Source organism: Chiloscyllium plagiosum, unplaced genomic scaffold, assembly GCF_037043375.1.
Source record: "Chiloscyllium plagiosum isolate Xiang-an unplaced genomic scaffold, Cpla_swu_hap1 HiC_scaffold_33, whole genome shotgun sequence".
NCBI classification, from domain to species: domain Eukaryota; kingdom Metazoa; phylum Chordata; class Chondrichthyes; order Orectolobiformes; family Hemiscylliidae; genus Chiloscyllium; species Chiloscyllium plagiosum.
The window spans coordinates 16991430-17004939 of NW_028270171.1; the positions used below are offsets into that span (position 1 = coordinate 16991430).

Sequence of the window (13510 nt, forward strand, 5' to 3'; positions counted from 1 at the left end):
AGAGGAAGTGATAGATGCGGGTACAGTTACAACATTTAAAAGACATTTGGATCAGTACATGAATAGGAAAGGTTTGGAGGAAGTAGAGAGGGTGTTGCTGGAAAAACACAGCAGGTCAGGCAGCATCCGAGGAGCAGGAGAGTTGACGTTTCGGGCATAAGCTCTTCATCAGGAGTGAATGGGAGGGGTATGGAATGATATGGGCCAGGAGCAGGCAGGTGGGACGAGTTTAGTTTGGGATGATGGTCAGCATGGACTGGTTGGGCCGAAGGGTCTGTTTCCGTGCTGGATGACTCTGCGATGTTTGTTTAAAGAGCTGGTACGGGCAGAAAGGGTCAATTGGCCTCCTTCTGTACCACAACAATTTTGTGATTTGTCACATCCTGCTCATAATGAATTGCAGGATTAAGGGAACGAATCCCAAATCAGTCATTTGGTAGACTGGCCATGCTAAATTGCCCCATAGTGTCCCGGGATTTCAAGGCTAGGTGAGTAGCCATGGGAAATACAGGGTTACAGGGATAGGGTATGGGGTAGGTCTAGGTGGGAGACTGTTCGGAGGATTGGTGTGGGCTTGATGGGCTGAATGGACTGCTTCCACACTGTGGGGATTCTAAGACATGACTTGCTGACTCAGTGCACATTTGATGACTTTGACCAATAACCCACAGACAGGATCTATTCACGGGCAAATATTTATTTCCACTGTTCTGTGGATGTATAAAGACCTGAGTTTTCAACCAGTGAACCATTAAGACTAATACATGTTCCCCGACGGATCTCTTTCTTGGCTCAATATTTGGTGAATTAATCAGTTAGCAACATTATTAAAAAGCTGGTAATATCCAATAATGTATTCTCCAAGAAATATTCCCAGGAATATACCTTGTAACAAGGAGTGGTGGCAAACAGCAATGTTCCTGATATTTTCCTTACACTCTATGCTTCTAATTTCACTCAAATCACTCTGTGAAGTTGTCATTGGCACTTCTACACAAATAAGAAAAACTTCCCAGTTGTTTTAGCCTGCAGCTTTCATTTGTATAATTTAACTGATCAATCTGGAAGTTCTGACGAATCCACCATAAACTCAGACTGACTTTGGTAAAATAATTCTAAAAGAGGTCACTTGTTTCCAAATGCATCTGAAACAATTGGCAAAGCTAATTGAAAGGGAAGAGGGCAATTCAAGGGGAGCTTCATTGCAAAAGATGGAAGAATTTACAATGATGTTGAAAGAATTGAAAGCCATTTCAACCCCTTGGCAACCTATTGGTTGCAGAAGCAAGGTCGGTAGATGGAGTTAGGGCACTGGTCCATGTTAGGCGAAAGTGAGGACTGCAGAGGCCGGGGCCAGAGTTGAGAGTGTGTTGCTGGAAAAGCACAGCAGGTCAGGCAGCATCCGAGGAGCAGGAGAATCGACGTTTCGGGCAGAAGCCCTTCATCAGGAATGAGCTCATTCCTGATGAAGAACTTTTGCCCGAAACGTTGATTCTCCTGCTCCTCGGACACTGCCTGACCTGCTGTGCTTTTCCAGCACCACAATCTCGACACTGGTCTGAGTTGTTATATTTGAACAATAGAAAGGTTTTGAGCCAGATATTCTGGGTTCATTTCTCATTCAAAAACTCAACAAATAGCATTCATGTGTGCAAGGCAGTGACCATCTCTGACCAGGGGAGAATCAGATGTTGCCCTTTGACATTTAATGGCATTACCAACATTGAATACCCTTTCCCCATCGATATCCTGTGGGTACAATGGACCAGAAACTAAGATGAACTGTACTAGCCACATAAACACAGTGGCTACAAGAGCAGGTCAGCGGCTAGGAATTCCGCAGTGAGTAACTCACCTCCTGACTCCTCAAAGCCTGTTCACCATCTACAAGGCACAAGTCAGGAGTGTGATGGAATACTCCCCACTTGCCTGGATGGGTGCAGCTCCAACAACACTCAAGAAGCTTGACACCATCCAGGACAAAGCAGCCCCACTTAATTGGCATCACATCCACAAGCATCCACTCCCTCCACCTCCGACGCTCAGTAGCAGCAGTGTGTACTATCTACAAGATGCCTTGCAGAAACTCACCAAAGATTCTCAGACAGCACCTTCCAAACCCACGACCACTTCAGTCTAGAAGGACAAGGGCAGCAGAAACTTGAGAACACCCCCAGCAAGTTACCGTCCAAGCCACTCACCCTCCTGAATTGGAAATATATCACCGTTCCTTCACTGTCACTGAGTCAAAATCCTGGAATTCCCTCCCTCAGGGCATTGTGAGTGAACCCATAGTGCAGGGACATCAGCGGTTCAAGAAGGCAGCTCACCGCCACCTTTTCAAGGGGCAACTAGGGATGGGCGATAAATGCTGGTCCAGCCAGTGATGCCCTCATCCCATCATGAATAGTAAAAAGGCAAGAAGAATAGGAGAGGTCCCGGTCAGCCATGTGGTAGAAAGAAACTGGACCCTCTGCTAATCTGCCACTTCGGAGCAGGCTTTGTCTCCAGTTAGATGTGGCAATAATTCTATTAGCTCCCGTAATGTAGGAACTTGGTGTGGGCATCATGGTATTGAAAGATTTGACAGGTTTATTGCAACTCCTGAGTGTGTAATACACATATTGCAGTTTCAGGCCCTTTAATGCCTGGGCTGTGTAGTTACAAACAATAGCATGTTTCCCACCAGCATGTTATGCTTCAAGTGAACCTAGAGAACTTTATACTGTCAGGCCACATGCTCTGCTAACAGAGATTATATCCCAGATGGGTCTTTTAAAGGTATACTGCATAATGACCAGGAGACGTAACATCCTTATCCTTAACTACACACCACAACATGCAAGTAAACATGTAGGCTGCTATAGCAGCTCCTTGGAGTTGGTGGGGGCGATGGTGTTCGATGGGGGTGGTAGCGTAGTTGCTGCTTACCCTTTGGGGTGGCACGGTGGCTTAGTGGTCAGCACGACTGCCTCACAGCGCCCAGGGACCTGGGTTCAATTCCCATCTCGGGCGACTGTGTGGAGTTTGCACATTCTCACCGTGTCTGTGTGGGTTTCCTCCGGGTGCTCCGGTTTCCACCCACAGACCAAAGATGTGCCGGTCAGGTGAACTGACCATGCTCAATTGCCCATGGTGTTGAGGTATGTGTAGGTAGGTGCATTAGTCAGGGGTAAATGTAGAGGAATGGGTTTGGATGTTATACTCTTCAAAGAGTCAGTGTGGACTTGTTGGGCTGAAGGGCCTCCTTCCACACTATATGGATTCTGCCTCAGTCTGGATCAGAGTGGTGGAAACAGCATGAGGTTTGATACCCCTTCCAGCTGTGGTGGATTCAAGAGGATTTGGGACCTGCCTCCTTATCATAGGGTCACTAAAAGGTGAAAAAAGGTCATTTGGCCCATCAGGTCCACACTGACTCTCCAAAGAGCATCCCACCCAAACCCACCCCTGTTTTTTTCATTGCTAACCCACCTAGCCTGCACATCTCTGGGGCAATTTCCCATCCTCCTAATCTGCACACCTTTGGACAGTGGGAGGGAAACCCACGCAGACACGAGGAGAATGTGGAGACTCCAAACAGACATCACCCGAGGTGGGAATCGAATCCTTGTCGCTGGCGCTGTGAGGCAGCAGTGATAACCACTGAGCCACCGTACCACCCTCATGCTAGTGATGACGCTCCAGCTGTGTTTGGATGGAGAACTGAAAATAAAAATGCAACCCTTGGCTAAATCACATTGATTAACCTTCTGTGTTCTTGTGTAGGGTCTTCCTTTGATCCCCAGGCCATCATCACCAGTGCGGTTTCCAATGTGACCTGCAAAGTCATCTTCGGCGAGCGTTTCCATTACCAGGACAGGAAATTCATGAGACTTGTCGCGTTGTTCGATGAGGCTCTGAAACTTCAGGGAGGATTCTGGGCAATGGTAACTGTCTTAATGTTTATCAACTCTTTATGTTCAGGAATGAGAGAACACTACCTCACGATGGACGTACAAAAGCCTGTGCGCATGTGGGAGTACTGAAGGTGTGCTGCACTGTCAAAGGTACTGTCATTCAGGTGTTAGACTATCCCCATCTTTGTCTACCCCAGTCCAGCACCGGCACCTCCACATTGTGTCCTCCCAAGCTGGTTCAGCAGATGAATGTAGGATCCTCTGGTGCTATGTTGAGTGCTATTTGGGACCTGCCACCTTATCATAGGAGCACTCCTTCATGTTATTCTGACCATTATTAACCCTGCGGTAAGCAACATAAAAACAGATTACCTTGTCATTATCACAATGCCAGTTTCTGGAAGTTTGTTGTCTGCAAATTAGTAGATCAGTAACTACACTTCAAAGGTACTTTCATTGGTTGTAAATTATTGGGTAAATGTAATTTGTGGGCGGCACGGTGGCACAGTGGTTAGCACTGCTGCCTCACAGCGCCAGAGACCCGGGTTCGATTCCCGACTCAGGCGACTGACTGCGTGGAGTTTGCACGTTCTCCCCGTGTCTGCGGGGGTTTCCTCCGGGTGCTCCGGTTTCCTCCCACAGTCCAAAGATGTGCAGGTCAGGTGAATTGGCCATGCTAAATTGCCCGTAGTGTTAGGTAAAGGGGTAAATGTAGGGGTTATGGGTGGGTTGCGCTTCGGCGGGTCGGTGTGGACTTGTTGGGCCGAAGGGCCTGTTTCCTCACTGTAAGTAATCTAATCTAATCTAATCTATTCTTTGTTTACATCAGTCCATGCAGGAAGTGGCTTATTCGGCGATTCTGGGACTGGAGTGTCACTCCAGTTCCCATTACTGGACCACCACCTCCACGGCTAATGTAGCTTGTGCTACTTATAGAAATGTTGGTGGCATGCGCATGTTCTGGGATGCTGACCCACAGCAAGAATACGAACGTGAGAACTAGGAGCAGGAGTAGGTCATTCAGCCCCTTGAGTGTGCATTGCCATTTAATACAATCATGGCTGGTCTCATTTAGCCCTCAACTCCACTTTTCTGCCGACTCCCCATAGCCCTACAACCAATGACTCATTAAAAATCTGTCTAGTTCCTCCTTCAATTTACTCAGCGTCACAGCATCCAATGCGCACTGGGGGAGTGAATTCCACAGATTCAGGACGCGTTGAGAGAAGTACTTTCTCCTCATGTCTGTTTTCAATTTGCTATCCCTTATCCTAATATTATGACCTCTCATTCTAGTTGTCTCGCGTGAGGAATTATCCTCTCCTTTGTGGGCAGCACGGTGGCACAGCACCAGAGACCCGGGTTCAATTCCTGCCTCAGGCAACTGTCTGTGTGGAGTTTGCACATTCTCCCCGTGTCTGCGTGGGTTTCCTCCCACAGTCAACAAGATGTGCAGCTTAGGTGGATTAGCCATGGGAAATTGCTCATAGTGTCCAGGGGTGTGAAGGTGAGGTGGATTGGTGATGGGAAATCCAGTGTTACATGTTAATCTCCTTCTGGGGCCTGATTGGAGATTTGACCCTTCCTGAAGGCTTTCGATCAGCTTCCTGCTCCCTTGTGGGCGGGGCCAAGCTTTGACCTGATCTCTTTCTCTGCCTCTGTCACACAGATATGCAGGACTAATAGAGTTGTCTCTATTTTGATGACTCCCTCTTTTCTGGCTCTTTGATCTTATCGTTCAGGTTGGGGCTGTAACTTTCCTCAATGGATTCTGAATTGGTCTTGTGTTCTTATTTACTTTGAGATTATGCTTTCCTGGAAGACCATGGTGAACATATCACTCCGCCCCTGCACAACCTGTTCCACACTCAATGGTTCAGCGTACTGCAATCCTTTTGGCATGTTAAGAGTTGCCAGTCCAAGTTTTGATTGGTTGAGATGAGTGCCACTTTCTTGAAAATTTACCATGACCTGGATAACTAGACCGTAATTTGTCTTGTTGAAATAGACTTGCACGGTAACCTGCCCTCTCAGAGAAGTTGCCATCATGTCGTCTTAACCTTGCTTTCAAAGGCTTCACTTTTGGATTGACCCGTGTCGAGCACTTCACATGGGTCTCTGAAGGTGCACTAAACACCAGTGTCTCTCTGACCCTTCATCTTGGCTTGACGCAGTATTCATTCCATGAGACCATAAGGTATAGGAGCAGAATTAGGCCATTTGACCCATCGGGTTTGACCACCAAGGCTGATATGTTTCTCAGCCTCATTGTCCTGCCCTCTCCCCATGAACTTTGATCCCTTTACTCATCAAGAATCTTTCTATCCCTGCCTTAAATGCACTCAGTGACTTGGCCTGAGTTATTGCGGCAATAAGTAACATAAGTTCACCACCCTCTGACTGAAGAAACTCCTCCTCACCACAGTTCTAAAGGATCGTTCCTCCACTCGGAGGCTGTTCTCTTGGATCCTCATCCCTCCTGCTCATGGAAACATCCAGCCCAAGTCCACCCTGTTCACTATCCAGGCCCCACAGCATTCAGTAACTTTCAAACAGAATCCCCCTCATCCTTCTCAACTCCATTGAGTCCCGACTCAGAGTCCTCAACCAATCCTTATATCACAAACACTTTTCATCCTTAGTAATGGATTTCCAGTCCTCTGTGCCCCTCCCACCCCCGCTACCGACTCCAGAGATTCCTGAATGACCACCTCCAATGCCCCTACAACCTTGTCAGCTATGTCTTGCAGAACTCTGGAGAGTGGCCCATCTGTTCCAGGTGATTTATCCACCTTCAGACCTTTTAGCTTACCCAGCACCTTCTCCTTAACAATGGTCCCTACACTCACCTCTGTACCCCCCACTTACTTTCTAGAAGTGCTGGTCTGCTGATGGTGTCCTCCACCATGAAGATGGTGGAGGACACCAAACTACCTTTCAGTTCCTCCGCAATGTCTTTGCTCCCCCATGTAGAGCATAGAAACAGGCCCTTCGATCCAACCCGTCCATGCCAACCAGATATCCCAACCCAATCTAGTCCCATCTGCCAGCACCCGGCCCATATCCCTCCAAACCCTTCCTATTCATATACCCATCCAGATGCCTTTTAAATGTTGTAATTGTACCAGCCTCCACAACTTCCTCTGGCAGCTCATTCCATACACGTACCACCCTCTGCGTGAAAACGTTGCCCCTTGGGTCTCTTTTATATCTTTCCCCTCTCACCCTCAACCTATGCCCTCTAGTTCTGGACTCCCCCACCCCAGAGAAAAGACTTTATCCTATCCATGCCCCTCATAATTTTGTAAACCTCTGTAAGGTCACCCCTCAGCCTCCGACGCTCCAGGGAAAACAGCCCCAGCCTGTTCAGCCTCTCCCTGTAGCTCAAATACGTGTTTCCCCAACCTTGTTTTCCGGCGGTCTCAAATCCAATCTCTCTCTTCCCACTTAGATATCTAAACAAAACCTCTCGCAATCTTCTTTTCGATTTCTTTTATAGATTTCTTTTATGTATTTAACAGTCCCTTCCTAGCAGTGATAAAAATGTAACGACTTGTATTATCTTTGCTGAACAAACCTTCAGCTCTTGCATTTTTCTGCCACTGCGCGTGGAAGATTTCTTCCCAGTTGTGCCTCTTAACCTTAGTCGTTTGGAAAGGAGCTGGTGGAGGGAAAGCAGCAGCAATTTTCTCTGAAGAAATGTTTTCAGCGTGATCTTCATTTTCTTTTGTTTTGCAGCGATAGCTTACAATTGTGGCACTTTGCCACTGTGATCGGCACAGTGGTGTGTTCCCTACCAGGATGTTATTGAAGTGAAGTTTGAAGATGTCTGTCTACAGAGTGTGAGCAGTAGGATGGAGATCACATAACTACTGCAGAGTCATAGAATTGTAAAGCACAGAAACAGACCCTCCAGTCCAATTCGTCCATGCCAACCAGATTCCGAAATTAATCTAGCCCCATTTTCCAGCCCATATCCCTCGAAATCCTTCCGATTCATGTGCTCATCCAGATGCCTTTTAAATGTTGTCATTGTACCAGCCTCCACCACTTCCGCTGGCAGCTCATTCTACACATACACGCACACACACACACATCATCTGCATGAAAAAGTTACTTCTTAGTTCCCTTTTACAGCACAGTGAGTCAGTGGTTAGCACTGCTGCCTCACAGTGCCAGGGACCTGGGTTCAATTCCCACTCTTCGGAGGGTCAGTGTGGACCTGTTGGGCCGAAGGGCCTGTTTCCACCCTGTAGGGAATCTAATCTAATCTAATCTTTTATATCTTTCCCCTCTCACCTTAAACCTATGCTCTCTAGTTTTGGACTCCCCGAGGAAAAACTTTTGTACATTTTTTATTCATTCATGGGATAAGAATGTCACTGGCTAGACCAGTGTTTATTGCCCATCCCTATTTACTCAGAGGGCAATTAAGAGTCAACCACATTGCTGTGGGTCTGGAGTCACATGTAGACCAGACCAGGTAAGGACATTAGTGAACCAGATGGGTTTTTACAACAAACGCTGTGATAGGATTTGAGGCAGGGTCCCAGGAATATTATGTGAGATTCCTGCAGTAGCAAGTCCAGTGATGATACCACTAGGCCATCACCTCCCTTATCTCCATTGCAGTTCAAACCACACAGTTTAACATACAAACACACACATTTACACAAACACATATACACATGCACATGGATACATGTGCCTGCACAAACGTGCACATGCACACACTGAAACATGCAAGTACATACATGCAAACATGCACATGCACATGCATACACAAACACATGCATATACACGTGTTTACACACACAAATATGCACACACACTGGAACATGCAAGTACATGCACGCAAACATGCACATGCACACATGCAAACATATGCACATATACACATGACACACATGCGCACACACATATATGCATATACACGTGTTTACACACACAAATATGCACACACTGGAACATGCAAGTACATGCACGCAAACATGCACATGCACACATGTAAACATGTGCACATTTACACATGACACACATGCGCACACACATATATGCATATACATGTGTTTACACACACACGAACATGCACACACACATACACATGGACACAAATACACATGCGCATGCACACACACACACATATGCAAACAATTGCACACACAAGCATAGTCGATAAGGGTGGTGCTGGAAAAGCACAGCAGGTCAGGCAGCATCCAAGGAGCTGGAGGACTTATGCCCAAAACGTCGACTCTCCTGCTCCTCAGATGCTGTCTGACCGGCTGTGCTTTTCCAGCACCACCATTCTTGAGTCTGGCTCACCAGCATCTACAGTCCTCAGTTTCTCCACACTCACTAACATGCAGTCTTACCTCAGGGGCGCATCAACCTCTTGAAACTGCATTGCTGGGTATTAAAACCTCAGACGTCATCTTTGCAATTGAAGAGAAACTGATCCTGTGTTTCCTGCTTAGGTATGTGCTGCAGTTCCCAACTTCCATCGTTTCCCAGGGCCTCATCAGAGGATCTTTGAAAACAAGGTTCAAATTGAAGCTATTCTCCAGGATTTCATTCAGCAGCACAAAGTCTCACTGGATGCTGAAAGGATCCGTGATTTCATTGATGCCTACCTGCTGGAAATGGAGAAGGTGAGCACAGTCCCAAAAGCAATCTTGCTGTCCATTAGAATAGTATGCTTTGAGATTTGGATCGTGCAGAATCATCCCTAGGGTGGAGGGAGGGGAAGTCTGTGTGACTGCCCAGGCCTCCAGATCGGGGGGGAAAGTCGGGGGGGGGGGGGGGTGCTGGAAGAATGGCCTCCAGTCAGGAACTGGGAACCAAAGTGGGGGAACAAAGAATGACCTTTGGGAAAGGCACTGAGTGACCTTTCTTTTTGTTTCCAGTTTAGTTTGAAGGCAGAGTCATTACCATAAAGGATCTCCATGGAATTCTAAATATTTCAAGGTGGGACTTAAGCTTGAGACTCCAAGCTCAGAGGCAGGGACACTGCCACTGCCATCCCAAGAATCCTTTTTGCTTCATGGTGATCAGAGGTTGATCCTGCAGGCTCAGAGAATGGAGGGAAAAGCTGGAGAGCTGAGGGGACAGGGAGGGGGGGTCTCTCACACAGTGTGAGTTTGCCCAGACTCTGTACCCATCTTCTCTACAGTAGATACTGACAAAAAATACTCAGTTAGTACCTCACCCATCTCCAGCGGGTGACCCTCGTTGATTTTTAAGGGACCCTAGACCCTCCTGGTTACTTTTTTGTCCTTAATGTATTTGTCGAATTTCTTTGGATTCTCCTTAACCCTATTTGCCAAAGCTATCTCATGACAACTTTTTGCCCTCCTGATTTCCCTCTTAAGTATACTACTACTGCCCTTATAGTCTTCAAGGATTCACTCAATCCCAGCTGTCTATGCTTGCCGAAAAATTCCTCCTTTTTCTTGGCCAGAACCTTAATTTCTATAGTATTCCAGCATTCCCTACACCTACTAACCTTGCCCTTCACCCTAACAGGAACATACTGCCTCTGGACTCTCGTTATCTCATTTCCAACCGTCTCTTTACCTGTGAATAGCCCCTCCCAGTCAGCTTTTGAACGTTCTTGCCTAATACCAACAAAATTGGCCTTACTCCAATTTAGAACTTCAACTTTTAGATCTGGCCTATCCTTTTCCAGCACTATTTTAAAACTAAAAGAATTATGCTCACTGGCCCCAAAGTGCTCCCCCACTGACACCTCAGTGACCCGCCCTGCCTTATTTTCCAAGAGGAGATCAGGTTTTGGACCTTCTCTGGTAGTTACATCCATATACTGAGTCAGAAAGTTTTCTTGTACACATTTAACAAATTCCTCCACATCCAAGACCTTAACACAATAGCAGTCCAAGTCCATGTTTGGAGAGTTAAAATCCCCTACCACTACAACCCTATTATTCTTACAGATAACTAAAATCTCTTGACAAACTTTGCTTCTCAATTTCCCGCTGACTATTAGGGAGTCTATTGTGCAATCCTAGTATGGTGGTCCTAGTTCCCTGGATGTACTCCCCGGAATATCCTCCCTAAGTACAGCCGTGATGTTATCCTTAATCAAAAATGCCACTCCTCCTCCTTTCTTGCCCCCCCCTTTTTATCCTTCCTATAGCATCAATATCTGGAAAATTAGGATGCCACTAGCGCCCATCCCTGGGCCATGTTTCTATAATCGTTACAATACCCCAGTCTCATGTTCCCAACCATGCCCTGAGTTCATTTGCCTTCAATGACCTCTTGCATTGAAATAAATGCGGTTTAATTTACCTCGTTCTCTGCCTGTCTTCACTAATTGACTTGCTCCTCTTCACATCTGCCCCAGCCTCAGACTTAACTGTTTGCCCACTATCTGTTTGTGCCCCACACTCCCTGCCCCTTACTAGTTTAAAGCCTCCAGAGTAACACCAGCAAATCTCCCTGCCTGTATATTAGGCCCCTTCATATTCAGGTGCAACCTTTTACAAATCACATCTACCCCAGAGGACATTCCAATGATCCAAAAATGTGAATCCCTGACTCCTGCACAACTCTTCAGTCACACATTCATCTCCCCTATCCTTCTATTCCTACTGTCATCAGCATGTGACACTGGGAGTAATCCACAGACTATTACCCTTGAGGATCGACTTTTTAACCTCCTGCCTAATTTCCTATATTCTTTCTTGGGAACCTTATCACTTTCTCTACCTATGGCACCAATGCATGCAATCACCTTATTCTGGTGCCTCTCCTTTTGAAGTCTTGCACATTTTAAAAAATTACCTGGGAGACTGGGGGAGGGTGGGGGGAGGGTGGGGGGAGGGTGGGGGTGCGTCCAACAGGTCTCCATTTCTATCTCCATGGCAAGTTGACTTGACAATCAGTCAGCAAACATCTTCTCCTTATTGTTAATCATTTGGCATTTGCCTAATGGCAAAGGTTTTGCGGTCAAGTCCTGGAGTGAGATTCGACCTTGTGATCTTGAAGTATGAGGCCAAGAATCACACAACACCAGGTTATAGTCCAACAGGTTTACTTGGAAGCACTAGCTTTCGGAGCGCTGCTCCTTCACCACCTGATGGAGCGACGCTCCGAAAGCTAGTGCTTCCAAATAAACCTGTTGGACTATAACCTGGTGTTGTGTGATTTTTTTGGTTTTGTACACCCCAGTCCAACACTGGCATCTCCGAATCTTGATGTATGAGAATGACCAACTCAGCCATGAACAGAAAGAGCATTTCTTTCCTCAGGAGCGTAACTTCCCTGGTTCTTGTTTAACGGATGGAAACCTGCTGTATAATATTTACGACCTCTTCCTGGCTGGCACTGAATCCACCATGACCACACTCCGCTGGGCTCTTCTGTATATGATGGCTTATCCGGATGTACAAGGTAAGAACACGCCTCCGACACCAAGTAAGGAGAGTTCCAACAAAGATTGTCAAAACATGATAAATTGAAGATATTCGGGTTTTCTGACAATAAGGCTTGCATTTACGGAGCAAACTTGATTATCCAACAAGATCCCGATGCTTGGCTAAACTACGTTATCCGGCATTCAATTAACCGAATGAAATACTACCCGCCCATGATAATCGAGGTTCCTCTGTATATAGCGTTCATCACATGAACACCAAGGATCACTCCCCAAAGTGTCTCACAGTCAGTGATGAGACAAGGAGAATTTTCCTTTCCTTTCAGGGGGTTGTGTGACTCTGGAGCTGTCGATCTCAGAAGGCAGGATGTAAATATTTGAGACAAAGGGAGAAGTGGACAGATCATTGTTGGGAATCAACGATTATAACTGCAGTGTGGAAACAGGCCATTTCGCCCCAACAAGTCCACACTGACCCTCTGAAGAGTAACCCACTCAGATCCATTCCCCTATATTTACCCCTGACTAATGCACCTAACCTACACATCCCTGAACACTATGAGCAATTTAGCACAGCCAATTCACCCTAACCTGCACATCTGTAGATTGTGGGAAGAAACGTACACAGATATGAGGAGAATGTGCAGACTCCACACAGACAGTCGCCCGAGGCTGGAATTGAACCCAGATCCCTGACACTGTGGGGCAGTAGTGCTGATCACTGAGCCACCATGCCACACCAGTTGTGAACAGACAAGGTCTCCCATCCCATTGAATAGCAGGGGAGATCTACTCTGCTCTTATTGCATACACGTTCGTTTGTATCTGCCCCAAAATCAAATGAACGCCGTGGAAAATTGGCAACCTGAATTATTTATTTTGATAAAATGAAGAACTGTGAACACTGGAGATCTGAAATCAAAACAGAAATTGCTGGAGGAACTCAACACAACAATGACAAGGTCCCCCAGTCCCTATTTATCACCCACCAGCCTCCTCATCCAAAGGATTGTAAACTTCCATTTCTGCCTCTTCTAGTGGGATGCCACTACCGGACACATATTCCCTTCCCCCTCCGTTGTCTGTATTACACAGGGAACATGCTGTCCAGAGTAACTAAGGTCCACACCTCCTCCATTCCCAACAAATCCTCATCCAACCACGGCACCTCCCCATGAAGTTGCAGAAGTGTAACTCCTGCCCATTTACCTCCTTC

At 46.6% G+C, this 13510-nt stretch overlaps 1 protein-coding gene across 1 annotated transcript in view; it reads left to right on the plus strand.

Annotated features, from left to right (window-relative positions):
* Window positions 1-13510, plus strand: part of LOC122542249 (cytochrome P450 2D17-like) — a 48901-nt gene that overhangs the window by 7159 nt on the left and 28232 nt on the right. The window contains exons 4-6 of the mRNA XM_043679789.2: window positions 3769-3929; window positions 9374-9547; window positions 12170-12311. Of these exons, the coding sequence (XP_043535724.2) occupies window positions 3769-3929; window positions 9374-9547; window positions 12170-12311 (477 nt within the window). The remainder of the gene's footprint in view (window positions 1-3768; window positions 3930-9373; window positions 9548-12169; window positions 12312-13510) is intronic.